A 24,265-nucleotide genomic window follows, 5' to 3' on the forward strand; every position below is an offset into this window, starting at 1 on the left:
TAAAATGATTCAGACTGTGATCACTTCATTATTGAAAATATTCAGACTCTGTCACAGCATTATTATAGCCTCAGACACTACTCTCACTACTCACTGCTCTCTATTACTAAAGATTCAGAATCACCTTCGCTGCATTATTAAAAGCTTGAGCTCCACGCTTCCTGTAGTATTAAACTCAATCTTCAGCATCATTGAAAGCTTCAGACTCACTTTAACTGAGTCATTAAAATGCTCTGAGTCACTCTTAGTGCATTATTAAAGACTCACATGTTCTCTATTATTAAGGGAATCAGACTCTCCCTTACTGCATTATTTATCACTGTCAAAAGTCATAATCATGTACAGTACATGTATCATAAGGAGCTGATTTTATATCACAGGGCGACAGTTCTCTGAGAGTTCAGTTTACAAGCCGTATGATTGGATAACGTCGGTGTCTCGGTGACGGAAAGGTGCATATTAACATATTTATAATACAATCATGTTATCATGTTGCAGTTTAATTTAACAGCATTGACATACTGATGTTAAATAAAACGCAGAACATTTTCCTGATCTGCCGTCATGACACCAGAGTCTTCGCGGGACTTATCATGTCGACAGAACTGACTTTTCTGCTACACCGCAGGACATGCGTGTGAGGCGACACGTTTTTTCAGGAGGGTTTACATAACGCTGAATATCAGTCCTGCAAGAGCGGTACATCACGTTAATTATAAACAACATGATACAAGCTGTTTTAATCTTCTTTATGTCGAGGCTGCATCACAGAGCTTCACAACTTGTCATTTTTATTCTCTGAAGATGGCACCGCTCCTGTAATTGAGTTAGAGTTAAATATTAAACCCCTCAGAGGGTGTGCAGCTCGGAGTAATAAATAAACGGGTGAATCAGTAGTGCTGTAATGAAAGCTGAGATTTATATTAGGTGGCGGGTTGTTTTTTTGTTTTTTTTTGTGCAGAACGAAGCTCCATTATTCTCTAAAGACGGGATGAAGACCTTCTTCACACGTGCTATTCCTCAGGGGGGGCGGGGGAAATTTTTCCACATCTCCATGGCTGTATCACAGGTACACACACACACACACACACACACACACACACACATCAGTGATACTGCAGGTGGCAAATCACAGAGGGCAAAAATTTCTTACTAAAAATGTGTTTATAAATCTGAAACTATACACTAAGTTGCCAGTTTATTAGGTACACTTAACAATCAGGTAAACAACATGCAGAAAACAACAACAATATGAACATTTATTCACTTATTACTATTTGTTGCTCAACCTCTTCTGTAACTGTGCAATAGTCCACTCATCACTTATCTGTGTATAAACGAGGTCTTACTCATCTGTAAATATTCATATTCTTATTTATCTGTACATACATTGAGGTGTTCGTAGTGTACATATTACCATTATTATTATTTTTACTGCTATTATTCTTATTTTTCTATTTCTATTATATAGGGCATTTCCCCAGTGTGGGATCAATCAAGTTTTTATCTTATCTTATGTTAAACGATTCCAAGCTGGCGTGGGGTGTGAAGATGAATCAACTTTTTTTCAATCATATTTATATCACGAATATACACACATCCGGAAAATTCTGTGCAACAAAGTGAAACTACAAATCTCTGAAGTGGACAAATGTAAGGAAGAAAGGGGGTGTACGAGGCTCCCGGTTCCGTCTGTCCCTTATTTCCACGTCCACAAGAACAGAGTGATGCTCAACTGCAATCATTATTCTTTATATGTCTAATAAATCAGATAAATGGACTGTATATTGGGTCATTTAAAATATTCAAATATTTCATGAAACTATGATGTATGGAGTACATCAGCCATTGCGTGTCACATGTCACATGACCAGGAGCACCTGAATCACATTATTGTCAGATTATCACGTATTAAATATGTGACGTATTGTATAGCACTCCTTGTTGGTCATTATTCACTGGCACGTTGTTGTCTATCACGTTCACGTTGTTGTCTAGCCTTGCTGCTTCTTGTACATGTTTCGTAGTCTTTGAGTTTTATTTATTTCACTGTTTATAAATGTTTCCTGCACTTGCATCTGTCTCTACAACCCATTCCTGACATTACATTACTCAATAGTGCAATAATTGTTTATTAATTGTTAAAGTCACACCTCCGGATCAGCACCGAAAAGCAAACATTATCTATTTCTTATTGCTGTACAATTCTGGACTGTGATTGGTCAGAGGGTGAATGTGATTGGTCAGACGGTGAATGTGATTGGTCAGAGCGTGAATGTGATTGGTCAGACGGTGAATGTGATTGGTCAGAGGGTGAATGTGATTGGTCAGAGGGTGAATGTGATTGGTCAGACGGTGAATGTGATTGGTCAGACGGTGAATGTGATTGGTCAGAGGGTGAATGTGATTGGTCAGACGGTGAATGTGATTGGTCAGACGGTGAATGTGATTGGTCAGACGGTGAATGTGATTGGTCAGAGGGTGAATGTGATTGGTCAGAGGGTGAATGTGATTGGTCAGAGGGTGAATGTGATTGGTCAGTAGCTCTGACGGTAGCACAAAATCATGTGAATTGTATGTGATTTTTCTTTAATATTAGGCTTTACAAATTAACTAGCGTTGAGTAGCATGAGGACGAGGCTGTGTGTGTGTGTGTGTATGTGTGTGTACGTGTGTGTGTGTGTGTGTGTGTGTGTGTGTGTGTGGGTTGGTTTAACGTTGTTCTTTTTTATCCTCCAGCCCAACAGCAGCTCAGACACTCTGCAGTCCATCACATCAGGAGACTGGGACGTCACTCACATTCTCGCCTACAACGAGGACAGACAGCTAATGTAAGAGAACACACACACACACACACACACACACACACACACACACACACACACACACACACACCCAGGTTAGTATATATCAACACACACACACACACACACACACACACACGCAGGTTAGTATATATCAACACACACACACACACACACACACACACACACACACAGGTTAGTATATATCAACACACACACACACACACACACACACACACACACACACACACACACACAGGTCAATATATATCAACACACCACACACAAACACACACACACACACACACACGGCCTGTTCAGACCCTACACAGAACCCCAAACGCAGGTCACACACACACACACACACACACACACACACACACACACACACACACACACACACACACACAAACACAGGTTAATATATATCAACACACAAACGCACACACATACACACACACACACACACACACACACACACACATACACACACACACACACACACACACATACACACACACACACACACACATAGATAAATAATATATAGTAACACACACACACACACGCAGGTCAATATATATCAACACACCACACACACACAAAGATAAATAATATATAGTAACACACACACACACACACACACAGAGATAAATAATATATAGTAACACACACACACACACAAACAGATAAATAATATATAGTAACACACACACACACACGCATAGTGTGTTAGTGTGTTAGCATGTTGTAAAGCTTTAGCGCTGTGTGTTCTGTATAACAGATACTTCCTGAGCACAGAGGATGATCCTAAGCGCCGACACCTGTACAGGTACACCTCTTTCAACAATTTCCCTCTTAGGTGCCAAAATTATTGACACACTGTAAAGTTATTAAAATAAATGGAGTTAGTAAGTGTCCTTTAATGATCTGTGGGAAAAGCAGCGTTGTTGTTGATGTTTGTTAGCATGCACAGGAAATGACGAGTTGTTCAAATGATTAGATTTATATATAATATAATATAATATGATGATTTAAGCAGAACGGAAATAAAAGAAAAAGTTCAAACAGTTGAACGTTAGCCAAGACGAGGATACTGATCATACAGCGACAATACCACCTCCACATTACACCACAGCGCTGTAGAGTTCTGGATTCCGATTGGTCAGAAGGCATTGACAGCTGCACATCACAGCTTTATATTAATGCGCTCGCTCTAATACGTTATCGTTTCTATAGCAACAGCTCGTTCACAGGGTCTTAAATATGTGTTTAATCGCTGATACGGTGACGTTTTCTGTCAGGAGAAGTGTGTTTATGTAGCGTGTATGGAAGGAGTCTCCAGTGTCGGCGCTGTGTGACAGTCAGAGGTAACGCCGTGACGTTAAGTTTTCCACGTGTTCAGGGCGGAGGAGTTTACACTTCCTCTGGTTGTGTAGAAGAGGAATTTACAGCCTCAGGTTGCCTCTGCAGGAGGTTATGATTTGAAACCTGGTGAAATCCTGTGCACGTTACTGAAGAGGAGGATAAAAATCAGTGACATCTGATACCTGAGCTTCATGTTGACGTTGTGTTTGTGTTTCAGCGCCGACACGGTGGGACCTTTCAACCGCCGCTGTCTCTCCTGTGATTTCACTGATAGCTGTGGATACGTGACTGGAGCCTTCAGCCACAGCATGGCCTTCTTCTTGCTCACCTGTAAAGGTAAATACTTTCTCTCCACCTCCTTTCCTCTCTCTCTCTCTCTCTCTCTCTCTCTCTCTCTCTCTCTCTCTCTCTCTCTCTCTTTCGTTCTTTGTCACTCTGGGAATTTCTAATTTCCTGAAACACAAAGACATTTTTATTGACTTGGGTAGCTGACTCATGCGCTGCCTGTTCTTTAATCAGGCCGTGTGCTCGGAGCAGATGTTTTCTCTGAATTTCTGTAAAGATTGAAGATCAGTAGAAATGCTGCAAGGACAACAACTCTGTTTTCTCCCTCCTTTCATCCTTTCATTCTGGTCTGAGTGTGTGTGTGTGTGTGTGTGTGTGTGTGTGTGTGTGTGTGTGTGTGTGTGTGTGTGTGTGTGTGTGTGTGTGTAGATTTGTTTGTAAACCTCTGCAGAAACAGTACAGTACATTTAGGAGTAAAAGAAAAAGCTTGAATAAGGTCAAAATCCCATGTAGTGTATATCTCTAGTAATTAAATAAGCACACTTACAGAACACTGAAAAGAAAAACAAACAAATAAACAAAAGCATGTGAAATTTACACCAAAAAATTGAGGTAGTAGTCTGCAGCCACTTTGTGCGGGGTGAATTTTTGAGCCCATGATTTATTAAGTATGGTTTAACTAATTTTAGTAAGTAATTAATCTTACCCAATGCATTTCATCACTTATTGTAGAGGTACATTTAAACTTTAAGTCATATAAGTTCCATATGTTCAGAATTATACCGAATTATTTCAGTTTTGATTATTGCATATATTGTAGACCTGAATTAAAATGCAATTCTATTAATGCTGTTTTCATACTCACACGGTTTATTGTTAATCATGTCAGCGTTTTATTGACCAAATTCTCAAACTGCTGCCCTTCAGAACTCATCAGAACTCATCAGAACTCATCAGAACTCATCAGAACTCCCAAACACTCATCGAAAAAAATGAAGGTTGGACTGGACCGGCACAGGTCCAATCCAGTGGTGTTGCAGAAATCTTCATAATGTTTCCTACAGGTCATCGTGATGGCGTCGAATACCCTGCTGAAAAAACAAAAACAAAAAAACAATAGAAACAATCACAGAAATTCTAATGGTTTCCATTATAAATACAATTACAAGCCATCAGCTAAGCATTAAAATCATTACCATTATTGCTTCTTAATGGTATCCACTAGACATAACCTGCCACCAATAGAAGGCAACAAATTAACAATAGAGACCCACACGGACCACTAAAGTTTCCATTAAAACCAATACAATTCCCACTATAACCAATAAAACCAATACAATTTCCATTATAACCATTAAAACCAATACAATTTCCATTATAACCATTAAAACCATTACAAACTCTATGAGGGTTTCTGCTGGGGTTTTTTCAGCTGGTTCTGAACTGAAAACATGTGAAACAGAACATTTGTTCTGAGATCGGACCATTTCATGCTTATGAAGCTCGTAAAGGTTCAATAATCAATTGATCTGAATTCAAAATGGCGGACGGCAGAAATAACAGCGCTGTTAGCTTATATTTGCAAGACAACGTGGTACTGAGCTACATGCAGTATATTTGAACCAAGAAACACTTATCCACGCAAGCTCTAACGTTATTAATATACATATCAAACACACTGTGTGAGTTTTTACACACACGTGTCTGCTTTATTACTAATATTACTAGTTCCATCTGAAGGTTAAAATGAATATTAGCTCTCTATTTTACAATGGCTCGGTTATATAATGCAATTTGTTTAGACGTGCGTACAACTACGCTTGACTCTGAGTAGCAATCCACCAGAAGACAAATCTTTAGAAGATTTGTCCAGAAGACAGAAGATTAATGCTGTGTTCATTTCTCTAAGCTGCTAAGCTAACTCGCTAAAGGGCAGCAATTAGCTTTACCCACCAAGTTCACGTTAGCTTAGCAGCTTCGATGTCACAAAGAAAAATCTCTCTGAATGTCACGTCCTGTGAATGTCTACCGTGGCCAAAATATCCAAATAAACAACCAGAAAGAACCGGACAGAACCGATTTGATTTACAGTGTAATGTGTGTTCCTTACTAGTTTTAACAATACGTAATGCCTTATAAATGCATTATAACATGTCATGCATTTGTATTTATAAATCATTGTAGATTTGGATGCTCATATGCACTGCATTTTCATATCTAACTATAACAGTGCAATGCTTTATACACGCATTATATAGATTATTACTGATATGTATACGGTATATATTTCAAACAAACTTCTTTCACGTTGTCATTATGGGGTATTGGGTAATCCATTTTGGAATAAGACTGCAACTTAAGAAAATGTGGAAAAAGTGAAGCGCTGTGAATACATTCCGGATGCACTGTATATATATATATATATATATATATATATATATATATATATATATATATATATATATATATATATATATATATATATATATATATATGTATATAGGGTCATAATTAACTTTGCTATAATGTGCACATGAAATTTTATAATTAAAATTGTCTTAATATAATTATAATAATATCTATAGTGCCTAACAAGTGTATATAAGTATATCTAGATTTTTTGTTGTATATCATTGTAAATCATTATAGACACATAAATATATAAAACTTTCATAGAAAACACACATATAAATAATATAATATGATGAAATATAACATAATACAGTATATAAATATTTAATAGAAAGTGGTACCCAATGGGTTGTTTTTTGTTTTTTTTTTGTCTTTCTCTGGAGTTTTTAATATATCTATTTATTTCATGAAGGGTGCCAATAATTCTAGCACTGACTGTAACACTTTTTATTTTAGTTTAGGCTTTGAGGAAAAACCTGGAGATGAACTCAGGAAGAAAATAAAAAGAAATAATATGTTGTTATTGGTGCTGTTTTTTAGGGCCTGGAGTCCCATTTGTGTCTGTCTACAGCACCCAGGAGCGACAGAGTGAGTACTGTGTGTGTGTGTGTGTGTGTGTGTGTGTGTGTGTGTGTGTGTGTGTACACAGCTGCAGATCCAGCTCGTCCTCATCGTGCATGCTGTACACACTGCTCGGCTCTCTGCAGGCATCTGAGTGGAATTATATGAGGATGGATTTGAGCAGAGAGCACTCACAGCTGATTGGATTACTGAAGAACGCTCTGTGCTCTCGCTGAAATATGACCTCTTTGTGTAAGAGCGTTATAATTTAGTTATTTATCAGAAAAGCACCTTGTCAAATTGCAGGCCGTGGTGAGGTGACGTAGACTGATTTAGAAAAGCCGCTGTGAGGTGCTTCAGGTGGAAACAGACACAAGAGAAAGAAAAGTTTCTTTGATAAGTAGCAGAAAAAGATTCTTCAACAATTCTTCACATTCTTCTTTAAGAAGAGTTTCAGAGTTTGTTTTCTTTCTGGAGTTGTGGAAGAACTCCCTTGTGAAATAAACTGCAGAAGCTGATCCACGTTCTCGTGTAGTTATTAATGTATACGTGGAGAGAAGTAGCTCAACGTAAATCTAGTGGGAATTGTTAGGCTCGTTATCTTCGCAGTATTTTTCAGAGTAAACACATACTGCAGACCATTTAACCCCAACGCTCGTATAGAATTGGTACATTGCGGGTATATAAAGTAGAAACATGGGGGGGGGGGATAGAGATCATAATATAGAATAAAAATATAAATACTCTTTAAAAATGAAATCATATTGATGTGATGAGTAAACATGAGTAAAATCACATTTCGTTATTAACAAATCCAAATTGTTGAGGAAAAAGACATTGTCAAACAGTCCAAAGTAAAAAAACAAAAACAAACAGACAAAAAGAGCAGAGTAATAAACAAAGGTGGATGCCAGAAACCAGGAACAAATGGTAAATGGTCTGCACTTATATAGCACTTTTTTACCTTGGCGGTTCTACAAAGCACTTTACACTGGTTCTCATTCACTCATTCAAACACACACCAATGGTAGCAGAGCTGCCATGCAAGGCGCTAACTTGCCATCAGGAGCAACTCGGGGTTCAGTGTCTTGCCCAAGGACACTTCGGCATGTGGAGTCACGTGGGCCGGGAATCGAACCTCCAACCCTATGATTAGTGAACAACCCGCTCTACCACCTCAGCCACAGCCGCTCAGCCACAGCCGCTCAGCCACAGCCGCTCAGCCACAGCCGCTCAGCCACAGCCGCTCAGCCACAGCCGCTCAGCCACAGCCGCTCAGCCACAGCCGCTCAGCCACAGCCGCTCAGCCACAGCCGCTCAGCCACAGCCGCTCAGCCACAGCCGCTCAGCCACAGCCGCTCAGCCACAGCCGCTCAGCCACAGCCGCTCAGCCACAGCCGCTCAGCCACAGCCGCTCAGCCACAGCCGCTCAGCCACAGCCGCCCAGCCACAGCCGCCCAGCCACAGCCGCCCAGCCACAGCCGCCCAGCCACAGCCGCCCAGCCACAGCCGCCCAGCCACAGCCGCCCAGCCACAGCCGCCCAGCCACAGCCGCCCCAACAAGACTCAAAATGAACTGAAATACAAAAAAACACAATGGACTTACATGAGAGAGAAAATACAGAAATACACAGGAAACAGGTGCACACATTAGGACACAAACCAATGAGGGAGCAAGGGTGGAGTCTGAACCAGGAAGTAAAATAGAAATACATGTCAAAATAAAAAAACAAGCTGTACTTGGGAACGCAGCGTGCACTGAGTGGATTGTGACAGTTTGCTATCATTTTAAGCGCTGCGTTAGTTCTGTATGAATTTGCATTCAAACGCAGTGTCACTAATAACACACACAATGCTCTGGGAACTCGGGTGTGTGTGTGCGTGTGTGTGCGTGTGTGTGCGTTTGTGTGTGTTTGTGTGCATGAGAGATAACCCCATTTAAAGTCCAAATCCTTTCACACTGAGTAGGTTTAATTGTAATTTATTGTTGCTTGGCTCTTATGAATTCAGCGACCGCCTCTGTGATTAGCATGATAATGTTAGCGCTCTGCTCTTTTCACATTCTCATGCTATCAGCAGTAACAGCCGCTTGCTGGGCTTCACGCTCGGGTTTTTCCCCTCACACTTATCTCATCCTGATACACGTTCCTGTAAACAAACTGCAAATTACATTTGGGTTTCTGTACACAGAGCGTTAATAGTATGAGATGTTTACAGATAGATGAGGATGAAGACGGGGTTGAGGTTGAAGCTTCCTCAGTAACCCGGTAACTATGTAAGAGGAAATCATCAATCACTGTTAGTTTAGTTCATTACTAAGATATGAGCATGAGGTGGAATTTGAAGTTAAATTATTTCATTAGTATTTTCCTTTAGTAGCACGTCCACACGTGTTTTATTCCTCTTATACCACTGCAATTGCCAACAATTACTGTTTTTTCATTAAAGACTGGGGGGGCAGTAGTGGTTTGGCGGTTTAGGCTCTGGGTTACTGATCAGAAGGTCGGGGGTTTTAGCCACAGCACTGTCAAGCTGCCACTGTTGGGCCCTTGATCAAGGCCCTTAACCCTCTCTGCTCCAGGGGGCGCTGTATCATGGCTGACCCTGTGCTCTGACCCCCACTTCCTGACATGCTGGGATATGCGAAGAAAAGAATTTCACTGCACTGTAATGTATACGTGACTAATAAAGATGCATTATATGACTTTTTTCTGCTTAAAATATTTAATGTTACAAAAACTAGTTCCTGTTCCCACTTACGTTACAGCAGCTATAAACAGTCGTTCTTTCACGAGCCTCGCTTTTCTGTCAAAATGTTAATGACACAATAAATAAATAAATAAATAAACGCAGCTTGTAATGTTCCAGAGAAACAAAGAAGCGTAAACTCAAACTTAAAGTTACAGCTTCACCTCTGACTGTTACAAAGCGCTGTCACTGGAGACTCCTTAATTAATTCTAAACTTAATTACTTCACTCTTTCTGCATATATATACATGTATTTGTTATTGTCTATATCTATTTATTTAGTATGATCTATATACATGTGTGTGTGTGAGAGAGAGAGAGAGAGCGCTTTCATTTATTTACTGTTTATATTAACAGGTGTGGAAATTATTTTCTTGTCTTTTTTCTTCTTTTGTGCTGTGGTTTTTCTTTCAACAAAAGTCTTTCAGTCCCTCACTCACAAAGAACACTGGAATCATTATATCACCGGGAAAAATGCTTATTACTGAAGCCATGAGTACATGAGTTATCAGCAGGAATAATGTATTCACGTCGACCCTTCAATAGTTAATAATGCATTATAACAACACAACGGATTATTGGTTTCCAAAAGCTATTATATTCATTCGTTTACTGATCATTACTGATTATTAAGGGAAATGGTTGTGTGTGCTTTCTTACAGAGCTTTTGGACATCGAGCTGAACCACAACCTCCAGCAGACGGTGGACTCCATGCAGATGCCCAAAGTCGAGTACCGAGAGATAGACGTTGAGGATTACGGTACGTCGGATCACGTCGTTCAGAGCTAGACACTGCGATTTATGAACGTGTGTCAACTTGATAACGCCCACGTCTGATTTACTCACAGGTTCTACTGGGGATGTAGTAAAATACCATGTCTTACACATTTCCCTTAATGAATACGTATCAAGGTGTGAAATGCAAAAGTAATTTCATTTATTACCTACAGTGCGATTTATTGCAGTCATTGCGCAGTCATGTACAGTAAGTCATTGTGTGTAAATCAGTAGGACTGAAGGGCAGGAAATACATCTGCAGAAACACCTTTCAGTTAATGAAAGATAAAAGGTTTCGCGTTGAATCTACGGTGCGTTTTTCACACAAAGCCAAGAGATCTTCACAACATTTACCTCACAGAAACATGCTCATGTCGTGATGTGTATTTGGGATTCATGGCGCATTTTAATCAGTTTCATGACGCATTTCATGACCTACTGTACCTGGTGCTATTCTGGAGATTTTTTTAATTTAATTTACTCACAAATACATGTGGTGAGTTTCAGTTTTACTTTGCATCTGATACAGTTCTTTATTTATACAATTATTTAATCATGTGTGGCAAATCACCTATTATATATCCACTAACCAAAAAGCACACAAAAATTAGTCTTAATATATTTGTTGTCTTCCTTTATTACTTTAACATTGCTAATGTTTTTCTTTTTAATGTTAGCTAATGCCGTAAATATTGTTAATGAATAATTTTGGACGTTCTCGCTGTGGTTGCTGTGGTTACAGTTGCTGCGATGGCCTTGGGACTGAAATAACCACATGCAGGTTTACACTCAGGTCTCCTTTAGTGAACAGTGGACTGGTTCAACAAACAGACTTCATATTAAACCATAATGAACTTTCTTTTACTCTCACACTCTCCGTCGTTCCCCAGATGAGGACGGGTTCCTTCTGAGTCCGGTTCCTCTCAAGGTTTCTTCCTCGTATCATCTCAGGGAGTTTTTCCTCACCACCGTCTCCACCGGCTCACTCAATACGGATAAATTCACACACTTAAAATCTCCATCCTGTGTTTATACGTTTCTGTAAAGCTGCTCTGAGACAGTGTCCGCTGTTAAAAGCGCTACACGGATAAAACTGAACTGAATTAATTAACAGAACTGTAAAGTAAACTTTTACTGTTGCTCTGTTGTTGTTTTTGTCTTCAGTTTTGGCGATGCAGATCCTGAAACCCGCCAGCTTCGTAGATACAGCACACTACCCTCTACTGCTGCTCGTGTGAGTCTCATCACCACCTTAACTCATTTTTACAATATACACTGAGGTCCTAAACTCTAACGTCATAAATTGACAAATTCAACACCGTTATTAATATAATTAATATCAATACCATAATTTTTTAATCGGTTCAAAATACCACATATTAGATTCTCCTGTTTATACATCATTTGTTCCGTCTTCTTTTTTTCTAAAAATGGTTTTGATGCCACATTTTTCATTCACATGGTAATACATATAGCCTCAGCCTTGTACTGTACACACAATATGGGGGAATTTTAGTAGCTGTGCCTGGTTAAATTTGTAAATTTTTAAACAATTCTGTTTAAATTTACACTGATATAATAGGTCTTTTCAGCAGAAACATCACTACAGTAAGATAAAAACAGTAGCTAGGTTATTTCTTTATACCACAGCACTGGTAAATTCTCCATCCGGAAGGTGTTGATTAATTTTCTGTAACAGCAGCTCTGACAGCAGTTCCAGCTGTAACATGACTCACTGCTTTATATTAATGCTCTCGTTCTAATATGTTATTGTTTCTATAGTAACAGCTCGTTCATAAGGACTCTAAATTAAAAATCCATGTCATTATTGACATGGTGATATTTTCTGTAATTTAACTAACGTATATGTTATTTATATATAAATGCAGCAAGAAAGTTTGTGATAATCGTCTCTCTCTTTCTCTCTCTCTCTCTCTCTCTCTCTCTCTCTCTCTCTCGCTCTCTCTCTCTCTCTCTCTCTCTCTCTCTCTCTCTCTCTCTCTCTCTCTTTCTCTCTCTCTCTCTCTCTCTCTCTCTCTCGCTCTCTCTCTCTCTCTCTCTCTCTCTCGCTCTCTCTCAGTGATGGTACTCCAGGAAGTCAGTCCGTGTCTGAGCTGTTTCAGGTGGACTGGGCCAGCGTGTTGGTCAGCAGCTTTGGAGTGATTGTTGTGCGGTGTGACGGGCGTGGCAGCGGCTTTCAGGGCACCAACCTTCTCCACACGGTGCATCGCAGACTGGGCCGGCTCGAGGAGGAGGACCAGCTGAGGGCTCTCAGGTACACTGCTGGGAGAATACATACAGTCTTAATAGTTGCTTAATAGTTACAGCATTTTCCGTCCAATCGGTAAACCTGAATGTTGGTGTGTTGTGTCTGTGTGTGATAGTTACTGAGTTTCTAGAATGTTCTTCCAGCATTCACTCTGATTCATTTGGCACGTTGAGTAATTTGAAGTCAGTGTGTGTAGGTTCAGTTTGTTTCTTCTTCAACACTTAGATTGCATCTCTGTTTTTTTTGTGGGGCTTTTTTCAGCATTATAGCAAAGGAGCCGTACATCGACACAACCAGGATTGGAGCCTTTGGACAGGTACAGAACTCCCTCTGTTGTCTTTCCAGTTTCGCTATGTTGTACAGGTCACCAAAATCTATAAACATGGGGGGGACAACAAGAATTCCAGGAGATTTACCTTACCATCCATACCATCCAATAACTTTTTATTAATATTGGCCTAAAGTGGACTTTATCTGTATGAGCATGAAGGCTTTGGAAGCTGATCTGTTTGAGTGTACAGATGAGGAGGTGAGAAATCTGGACAGACTAAAGGACTAAAGTGCATCACAGACTATATCACTCTGTTTAGGTAAAGATGAAGCAAGGGCTAATTCTCACTGCACTGCTGAACAGCATTGTGGGTAATGTAGGAAACCAAAGATAGACTCGCATGTCTTTGAAAGTAGTTTAAACTATAAAACGTATACAAGCTATTTGGTATACAATGGAAAGAGATATCTGGGTTAATTCAAGTCAATATTTATAAGAAGTTGAGAACACTTTGTAGGTGACCGGGGGGGTTAGTTGGGAAAAATGGTGTAGTAATTTGTCAAGACATTGCTGTGTATCTTGTGCTTTTCACAATCTGGTGTTTTAGCTGTTTAACATACTCTCACCTGACCTCAGCTCTTAATACAGAAGACCTTCAAGAGCTGAACTGAATGTGTTAGAGCTGATTAACATTGCACTACATGGGTTTCCAGAACGGATTTACAAAATGCCAATGGGATACCAGAGATATTTCCCATCTGAGAAGTCCTGGAGCGCTGACTGAAAAAAAAAACAGCCGTGTGATGATGGCGTGATCATGTTCTCTGTCATGTGTGTGTTAAAGGTGTATGGTGGATACATCACCAGCCTCCTGCTCAGCTCTGAGGCCTCGACACTCAAGTGTGGAGCTGTTCTCTCACCCATCACTGACTTCCAGCTTTATGGTACAGCAGCAATACATACAGACACATACAGTAGAGCTGTATTCAGAGTCTGCAACATAGGTCCAAATCTTACATCAGTATTTACAGTGGGAACGTTCCTCATACTCTGAGCTCCACATTCAGATATTTAAATCGACCTGTGTGTAGTTCACACCTCCGTCTACTCAGACCACTGCCTTTGACACCTTCACTGCCTTTTTGTTCAGTCGATGCGTTCTCCTGTGATGAAAACGCGGTTTGAAGGATAAGCTGACCAAGTGCTCGTCTTCTACACTATGCAAGAAACTTTTACACAAGTTCATGAGTCATTTTATCCACAAACAAAAATTTCACTACGTTTGATTAACTCAGTTCTGAATATCTCCCATAGTGTATAAAAGAAAGAGAAAGTTGCTGTATCGTCTTTTATTATTGAGCGCTGACCGGTTTGGACGCGCTGTGCGTTGAGTTTTAATTAAATTAACGTTCTTTTTTCAGCCTCTGCCTTTTCCGAGCGGTATCTGGGCATCTCAAAAACAGACAGACGAGCATATGAGGTGCGTTATCTTTAAACATAATTTCATATGTACATCACAGTGACCTTCAAAATTATTGGCACCTGAAAGTAAGCATGAATCATTTAATATACGTACGCAACCTCGGGACAACGGTTAAAGGCAACAACAACAACAGCAGAGTAAATCCTGTCGACTTAGAATAATTTAACATTATAAAAAAATAGATTTAATTTTTTTCTTGTTAGAACAAAGATAAACAGTTTCTCTTTTTGTTTCAGGGCAAAATTTTAATTATTGTGTGTAATGTTTATTTTATGAAATAATTTTTGCTCATTTTTATCAAGGGTGCCAATAATTCTGGAGGGCACAGTATGTACGTTGTGTATCATTGCTGCACTTATCTACACAAACATGTAGAGATGTGTTTGTTTCTTCAATATGTTCACAGATGACCAATCTTGCGTACCGAGCCTCTCAGTTTGTGGATAAGAAGTTTTTGATCATTCATCCGACTGCAGATGGTGAGCAGAACTCTCACTCGTTCTCGTTTTTTTAACATTCATCTGCTCTGAACGGATCAAATAAAACATTTTAAAGTGACCACTTTAATGCTTCCCTCCCAGTCCAGTGCTTAATAAAGTTACTATGGACAAAAGCATCAGCTAAATGTAAATGTTCTCTTGTTTTGCTTTGCAGAAAAAGTGCATTTTCAGCACACGGCCAAATTTATCTCCAGGTTAATCAGTGAGAAGGGAAACTACAGTCTACAGGTAATACACCACCTGAGTCTTCGGCTGGTACCTATATAAATTGCTTCATTAATTCCGGGTTACGCTGCGCGGGAAGTCCCTGCTGAGAGGAATTTCCTGTTAGCTAATTGAACGGCTAAATAAGAGTGAATAAGAAAATAAGAAAACACAATATACGTATTCATTTAGAGGAAATCATGCATTCACATCCTGTGACACTGGGTTTTATATTCTTCAGGAGGGAACCGTATACGACACTGAAAGAGGAATACTACAGGGGAATAGTTTTAAAGCATTGGATTTTACACTTCACTTCACTGATGTTCTTAAAGCGTTTTCTTTGTACATGAAGTATTCTTTCCAAGAAAGTACACTTATTTATTCAAATGAGGCTTCATATAATTAAACATGCACACATTTGCATACTCATTCAAAAGTCTTTAGATGTTGTTTGAATTCGAATATTTATTTCACTCTGACTCTCGAGACAAAGGCTTTTCCACAGCAGTTTATTGGGAAAACATGCCTTGGTTGTTTAATCAAGAAAGTACCATACACTGTTATAAAAATGTATTTTATGCCATTTTTCAGTGTAAAATCTAACAATCAATCAACATGTTGCTCTATAATCCAATTTACTCTAATATACTTCTCATTAGGGATAGAAATGAACGTGTCAAATTTCATGAATGTGGCTCATCAAGACTTTTGGTTCTAAATTTTGATCGTTTTATAAACCCAAAGTGGTTTAATATGTTTCCACTCGAGTTACTCTGGTTTATAAGATTTATAAGCCATGCAAATGTATCAGGATCCGAGCTTTTCAGCAATATGAACTGAGCTGAAGGTCCAAGTGAATGAGGAAAAGAGAGCCTTTAGTACAGTATGAGAAAAATACAAAAGGAGCTGAAGGATAAAATGAAGAGTGTAAAGAAGACTAGAGAAGGTAAATGGAGAATAAAATACAGAGGGGCAAGGTGAAAGAGCTGTGGAATGTGATGAAGGAAGTCTCACGCTGCGACCTGCCCTGCACCCAGCAGCCTGAATGACGTTTGGCAAGGGCAAATGAGCTGAATCACTTCTTCTGAGGGTTTGATAATGGTCCATCAACTAATTCACCTCATTCTTGACTGCAGCTCCCCTCCTCTTCTTCTGTCCATCATACCTCAGCAGGTGTGATTAGGAATTTACGAGAAATTTAGGAACATGAAAAATGGTCAAGCAACTAACTTTATAATGATTTACAGTATGATGAACAGACCCCAGGTTGAGATTTTTAGACTAGAATTATTAAACACCCAAAGTATAGTTAACTACCGTCCACTCTAACACAAGGGCATTGAGGAAATTATAATAATTTGCTTAAAATGTATTTTTAAATGAACCCTTTACATCCAGTCCATATACTTGTCTCAATATAACATATCCCAAAAAATAAAGGAGGCGGGCGGGCTTACTTTTCTTCTTCCCATGATTTTTCAGGAATTCAGAAGATACAACATCCTGTTAAACAAGTGACTTGTGGAATGTACCGATTATTTCACAGGGGTAAATGTGTTTAATGAAAATATACATTAATGAAAGCATAATGTATATTTTAAAATGATTTTATTTCCTGTATTTGAGGGTAAAGTGGAGTTTTACTGCGCTGGGACGACCTGTTTTCTGAATACTGTGGATTATGTATGTAGTTATTTATAAAATATTTATTATTTAATCTGTTCATCCTTTTCCGCACACACATAGGTTGTTGTGAAGGACAGTTTGCCTGCTTTAAAAAACGTCTTTTATCTTTACTTTACATAAATAAATTTTTGTAAATGTAATATCAGTGGGACACAAATCATGGAGCCACCCAAAAGGTCTCACACTTCCTTGCTTGTTGAATGTTGAAAACTAATTAAGTTTAGATTTTCTTCCGGAAGGTTACGGCTGTTTCTGTTTGAGACTGCTACCCTCAGCTAATAGCATGCTAATGAGGAGGACTGTGTCGCGTAGGTCATGGTGAAGAACAACAAATGAAAGACGACCCTTATGTTTTGACAAGCTGAGCACTTCAGCCTTCTAACAGTACATTATTAGTCTGGACAATTTTACACCTTCAAACACAATTCATCCAACAATACTAAAGAAGAAACTCTGTATGTAAAGTAATGGTAAAGACATTTTAAATGCAGGTAAAGTCTTATTCGCATCAATCGATGTCTATGTTTCAGATAAACCACTTAACATTTATACAACAGCATTTGGCTCATGCCGGTCCATTATAACTCAACTTTACCTTCAAGTATAACCATTAAAATACTTTTAAAAATCGGATTATTTTTGCATTATTTTATGAATCCATAAACATGTCATGCTTAAAACATCCATTTCCACCAATCATCCATTATAGTTTATGAAAAAAGGAACATTTTATTCCACCCAATCGTCTTACCTGAACACGTTCACCCCTACGAAATATTTGGAACGTTCCAGAAGTCATATGTTCAATAGGAATTTGTGTTATCTTAATTTATCGAGAAAAAAAATGAGATATAAGTGATATTGTGATACCGTCCTTTTACCCAAGTTATAGCTTTAAATACAATTGTGAAACTTTCAAAAATACATTTTAAGTAAAAGATTAGAATCCTCTTAATGGCATTAGCATGGATACTACTACACCACAGTCTGTTTATTTGTTTTTGTGAAGAAGAAGAAAAACCTCAACCCTGTTACTATCAATTCATTTAAGAACAAAATGCAGTTTATTTTGTTGTGAGAGATGAGTTGATATTTTCTTATATTCATTATTGAAAAATAAAACAAACAAAAAAAGAAGGAAAGTTTTATTGTTCAGGCTTACATTAGAGTTAAGTTAGTATGTTAACCTGAAGCTGAAAGACACTATGTGTGGAGAGCTGGGTCTGGACAATGTGTTTCTTGCCCTGTGATTATACAGATTTATCCAGATGAAGGTCACTTCCTCCACAGCGAGGCAACGAGGCAGCACCTCAGTCAATCCCTGATCAACTTTTTCGAAGAGTGCTTCAGGCAACCAGACAACATTTTTGAAGAAGATCTGGAAGAGGAGAGTGAAGACGAGGGTTAATGCCCTATTATCACAACACAACACACCCCAAGCACAAAGCCAGCTCCTTTTACCAGACAGTATGCAACCAGTCCATTTAAGCCCTTTATTTGTTTCTCTGTTTTCTCATTTTAACCCACCGTACGGAGATGTTCCCCTTCTGTGGACTGGATACGTTCTTCTCAGTGTCTACTGCTGCTGCAGCGGCTCTGTTAACTGAAGAAGTCCAGGGTCAATAAGGCAGAGAAGGCGGTCTCCAATCTGTCCATCATTTTGATTGACAGGTTGTTCTGGTTAACTGACTGCTGGCAGCAGTAGCCATCCACAATCCCTCCTGCCAGAACCTACTGACATTAAGCAGGCTGGGGGTTTTTTTTTAGCACAAAATGTGTAGACCGAGCCTGAAGACTCTTGAATGTGCTGATGTGTAGATATTCACTGATGGTTGAGATGATGATGATATTGATGATGGAGTTTGTGATTGTAATTTGAATGTTCTCATATCTGGTCATGCTTATGTCTGGTACTCTGATGTAAAATATCAAACAAACAAAACAACAACTCGGGTATCAATCAAAAAAATTTTTTTTAGTGTTCAAATTTCCTTCCTGTTTATGACCTTAGAGCCTGGAGTGTGTATTTAAGTGATGTGGAATAATATACTTTTTTTTTCCAACAACCGGTGAGCAGATGAATAAGATGTCATTATTCATCAAAGTTGCACTGTTTTATTTTTCTTTTTGTGATCATGGTGACCCAGCAATGCTATCTCGGATCCTTACCTTCCTTCAGTGTTCATCTTTGCTAGTTGTTGCCGACTAAATGCTTTTCCTACAACAGTGGTTTATAAATCATTGCATTCACTGTCTAAATATATATATATATATATATATATATATATATATATATATATATATATATATATATATATATATATATATATATATATATGTATATATATATATGTATATGTATATATGTGTGTGTGTGTGTGTGTGTGTGTGTGTGTGTGTGAGTGTGTGTGTATATGTTAAAAATAAAGTTATCATCTTTTGAAAAAATAAACTTGTCCGGTCTAGTATTATAAGAAAAAAAAAAAACAATCTGAGAATTTTATTTCAGCCAGACCCCCGGGATCAGCAGATTTTGTGTCCGGGATATTAGCTTTGTATTCGTAGCTGCCAAACAGATAAGTAAATTTAAATAATAATAATAATAATAATAGCAAAAAATGAAAGTTTTTCTTTGGTATGGAGTTATGTGAAAATTAAACGTATTTATTTGTCATTTGAACATTGCATGTACATTGGAATTCTTACGTGGAACACTCAACTAAGGCAACAATTAACATGACAAGTGACAAGTGACATGTACCCAAGAGAATAGATGTTAAGTCATGTAGGTGAGAGGAGGAGGTCAGTCTGCTGATGTGGATCTGTTATTCCTGTGTGTTTGACCTTTGCCACCAGTCTTACTGCCATGGAGGAAAACCTGTAGGTGAAGCAGCTCCTTTTTTGATGATGCTTTCCAGTCAATGAATCCTGAGACTGTACTTGGTGTTCCTCCAGTTGACCAGGTGGTGTTCAGGGTGCTGTGAGTTGCTGATGATGGCAGGTGCCCTCTTGCAACAGCAGTGGATGGCAAGATCCCCAAATTTAGGGGAGAGCTGTGTCAATGTATTTTTCTGCAATGTGAATGAATTTTTTGTAGATTATTTCCTTTCTGAGTGGCATTTCCAACCCATACAGTCATGCTTTTGGTGAGGATACATTCAGTTAGTATGCAGTGGAAATTTATCAAGGGCTATTTACTCATGCATGACTGCTTAAGGTGACATATAAAATAGAGACACCGTTATGTTTGTGTTCCAGTCCAAGCTGTTTGAAATATTTGGACCAGGAACTTGTAGAATTTGACACATTCTATCTCCATGACCTTGATGGAGGGGCTTTCTTTCTTAAGTCCAGGGTCAGCTCTGTCTTCTTGATGTTCAACACCAAGTCATTCGCTTAGTGTATTAGTGTAATGTTGCTGAACTGTTGTCAATATGAGGATTCATTGTTGTTGTGTACTAAGCCCAGAAAAGTGATGTAATCTGAAAACTTAATTACCAGATTTTTGCCATGAATGGATGAACAATCATGCGTGTATAGTGAGAACAGTTTGGGACTCAGAGAAGCATTGAGGGGTGTCCATACTGTTATTCCAGCATAGACACTATTCCTCTCTCTCACCTGGAATTTGTGAGTCCAAGATCAATTTGAAGTGAGCGTGGTTAGGTGAAGAACATCCACACATATGTATTCCTTTTTGCCAAGTGCTTAAGGGCTGAATGTAGAGCAATGGTGAGGTGGTGGTAGGTGGGCTCTGGAACTTCCAGACTGCTGCACATAAAGCCAAGTTCATCTCAGCTTTAGCTTCCCATTACTCTGCTTTCTGGCACTAACTGAGACCTGGATTACTCCACAGAACTCGGCTACACCTGCTGTCCTATCATCTGCTTATGCCTTCACACTCCATGATAAACAGGCAAAGGGGGTGGTGCAGGTTTGCTGTTGTCTCATAGATGGTGCTTCAAATCTCTTTCCCTGTCTCAGTCATCAAATTCCATGCATTTACAGTTAAACCTCCACTCAACCATTCCCTTCTGTTTCCCCCAACACATTTTCTCTTCTATCAACAGAACTACTATCACTACTATCATAAATAACTCCATAACATGTGGTCATGTACTAACTGCACTCAAGACAAAGCAAAAGTTATTCCCATTCTGAAGAAAACCATTCTGAATCCCTCAGACATCAGCAACTAACGAGTGGCATCACTTCTCTCTTTTCTTTCAAAATTCCTAAAATGCACTGCCAACTGTTTCTATCTCTCATAAAACAATCTCCATGATCCTACGCAGTCTGGCTCCAAAGGGACAAGGAGGAGAGAAGTGTCCAGGCTATGAGGACACATTCCTGGCAATGAGTTGTCTAATCAGTAGGAGAGAGCAATAAAGGAGAGGCTGGAAGCACCAGAGAGAGAGAAAGACACACATGTGCTTTGTGTTTGAGTTACGTTTATGTTTTACGTTCTGTTTATTATTAAACGTTATGTTTATGTTCAGCTGGTTCCCTCCTCCTCCTTGCCCATCATTTAAGTTTGTTACATTGGTGCCAAAACCTGGGAAGGAGGAGGGATGTGCTGTCGGAGAGCCCTTGCTGCTGTGGGAGGATCATGGTGCCCAGGAAGAGTGAGGCGGTGGTGCTGGAGCGGTTGTCAGGGAAAACGAAGTAGTTGCTGATGTCCGTTGGGAGGCGGAGGAACCACTGCCGGCCACCTGAAAAAGGGGAGGAGTGGTTGATGTCCACCAGGAAGTCCAGTGCCATCACCCAGCAAACAATAGAACAAAACAATGGACCCGGTAAGCCAGAGAACCCAACAGAAATCTCTTGAAATCTCCATACATTACAATCTAACTTAACTCAGTTTGCCACAGGAATCATAAAGCAATAAATCTTTACTCATAGACACTGCCTGCTTACCGTTTGCCTAATTTCAGCTAACCTGAAAACATAAAAAAATAACTTAGTTTGCAACAGAAACCTCTGTCAAACTCATTGATCTACTCCTCTGGCCAAGGCCAGATGGCTTACACATGGTAATGCATGGTAAAGCTGATAATTTCAGGAAGAAAGGGGGGGGGGGGGGGCACTTTGGAATGAGACCTTTTGTTCTCTCACCCAGGAACACAAAGTTCACCCTGATTTACAAATCCCACAATGACTGTGAAAATTTATTTTAAAAAATAAAATAAAAAAAGTAAAAACTACTGCAATAAACTATTTTCTTCCATGTATTCTTCTGAACTTATCAATCTTATAATCACAAAGTTGCAACTAATTGTTTGAATTATTTAGCATGCATTATTATGGTATTACTAGTGTGATTATTGTGGCTGATCACTAGAAGTGTATTTAACAACAGCCAGTATATGTCTTGTTTGGTATTTGTGGCTTTATTGAGTGATTTCCTGATAGATGAGAGTAAGGAAATTTGGGCAGAATGTCTTATAAGTGTGTGTTAATATTTGAAACCAAAGTTTGATTCCCATTATGAAAAAGTGTGAAAACACATGTCTGCAGAGACAATGGACTGATTAACAGCAGAGGTAGAGAATATGGCTTACACCTTGCTCTAAGACAATGTTTGACTGGAAGAAACATTTTGACGTTAGACTAGCGAGAAAGGGTTAAAACCCTATGACACCAATCTTTTTGGAGAGTCATCAGGGCGTCATTGGGGGACTCTTTTTGTCTTCGACCAACACCCTCAGAGAAATCTCTCCAATCTACATCTTCAAGGAGTCCTCATCACACAACCCATCTATAAGGCCCCACTCCATTCATCATCTTGATTGGTCTCCCAGGGGACGTGACGAATCCCCATCTAGAAGGACAACTCAAATGCAAGTACAGTACTTCAGATTCTCGCTGAACTGGAACATATAATAATAAGTTTAAAGCCCTTCTAAATGAAGCAAAGGTTAAATTAATAAGTTGACGGTTCGTTTAGGACATGGTCTGTGAAATAGCATACAGTGCTAGAAACTTGGGATTTCACTCACTTTGTTCAAAGCCATTTTCACCCCTGTTTATGGGTGTGTGTCTGTGTTAGAGTAGTTTCTGTGTATTAAAATAGTTTAATAATGTCTCGTCTGTTTTTAAAGATATGTGTCTTCTCTGCTTTACAGTCTACTGTCTTGAGCTGACGATCTTGTTACTATGCTCTGAATAGAGTGTTTCACTATATTTAGGATATTATTGCCAGTGGCATAATTAATAAATAGTCTAATTTCAACTTATCACTGGACGAATAGTTGATCAGAAATATTAAATTAGCTAAATTTCCCCTTCCAAGCTGATCTGCTACTCTCTCCTACATATTTTATTGGAGAATACAGATAACTTAAAATAAATATAATGGTAGAGGACGCAGGCAGCTAATCTAAAACAGCTGATTTTCCCTACCACCACCCCATTGCTACAGTCCCTTCACTGGCTTCCTGTAGCTGACTGCATCAGAATTAAAACACCGATGCTTGTCTACAAACTGAAAAGTCCTCTAGCACTGCTCGACTGGTCCCACCATCTTTCAAGGTACAAGGAAGGCATGCATCAAGTTGAGTCACTGGCAGTTTTCAAATGACAGCTGAAGACCTACCTCTACATGGAGTACTTAAATTAGAACTTTTTTTTTATACTATATTACCTCCCCAACCAAGTTTTGTTAGACTAATAATACTCTTAGGGATAGTACTTTGTAAACTAGTGAACCTGGATCAGGATGTATTTATTGATAAGGACTTTAAAGCAGTTCTGTAAGTTGCTCTGGATAATGATGTCTTTCTAGTACTAAAAATATAAATGTAAAATGCATTATCCATATACTTATTGGTGTGATAATCAAACTTATGGGGGTCTATGGATGCCGCAGTGATGTTGTTGATAGCTTTTTAGGC

The 24,265-nt window shown here is 39.0% G+C and overlaps 1 protein-coding gene across 3 annotated transcripts in view; it reads left to right on the top strand.

Moving 5' to 3' along the window:
- Nucleotides 1-19,622, top strand: part of LOC108269116 (dipeptidyl aminopeptidase-like protein 6) — a 182,689-nt gene extending 163,067 nt beyond the window's left edge. For all 3 annotated transcript variants that reach the window (XM_053684411.1, XM_053684408.1, XM_053684410.1), the window contains exons 13-26: nucleotides 962-1,069; nucleotides 2,740-2,831; nucleotides 3,589-3,636; nucleotides 4,390-4,508; nucleotides 7,410-7,457; nucleotides 10,841-10,939; nucleotides 12,121-12,190; nucleotides 13,037-13,231; nucleotides 13,487-13,541; nucleotides 14,341-14,440; nucleotides 14,918-14,976; nucleotides 15,386-15,458; nucleotides 15,634-15,707; nucleotides 18,631-19,622. In XM_053684411.1, coding sequence (XP_053540386.1) covers nucleotides 962-1,069; nucleotides 2,740-2,831; nucleotides 3,589-3,636; nucleotides 4,390-4,508; nucleotides 7,410-7,457; nucleotides 10,841-10,939; nucleotides 12,121-12,190; nucleotides 13,037-13,231; nucleotides 13,487-13,541; nucleotides 14,341-14,440; nucleotides 14,918-14,976; nucleotides 15,386-15,458; nucleotides 15,634-15,707; nucleotides 18,631-18,780 — 1,290 coding nt within the window. In that variant the 3' untranslated portion in view covers nucleotides 18,781-19,622. The remainder of the gene's footprint in view (nucleotides 1-961; nucleotides 1,070-2,739; nucleotides 2,832-3,588; nucleotides 3,637-4,389; nucleotides 4,509-7,409; nucleotides 7,458-10,840; nucleotides 10,940-12,120; nucleotides 12,191-13,036; nucleotides 13,232-13,486; nucleotides 13,542-14,340; nucleotides 14,441-14,917; nucleotides 14,977-15,385; nucleotides 15,459-15,633; nucleotides 15,708-18,630) is intronic.
- The last annotated feature ends 4,643 nt before the right edge of the window (nucleotides 19,623-24,265 follow it).

This window comes from Ictalurus punctatus, chromosome 1 (assembly GCF_001660625.3).
Source record: "Ictalurus punctatus breed USDA103 chromosome 1, Coco_2.0, whole genome shotgun sequence".
Taxonomy (NCBI): Eukaryota; Metazoa; Chordata; class Actinopteri; order Siluriformes; family Ictaluridae; genus Ictalurus; species Ictalurus punctatus.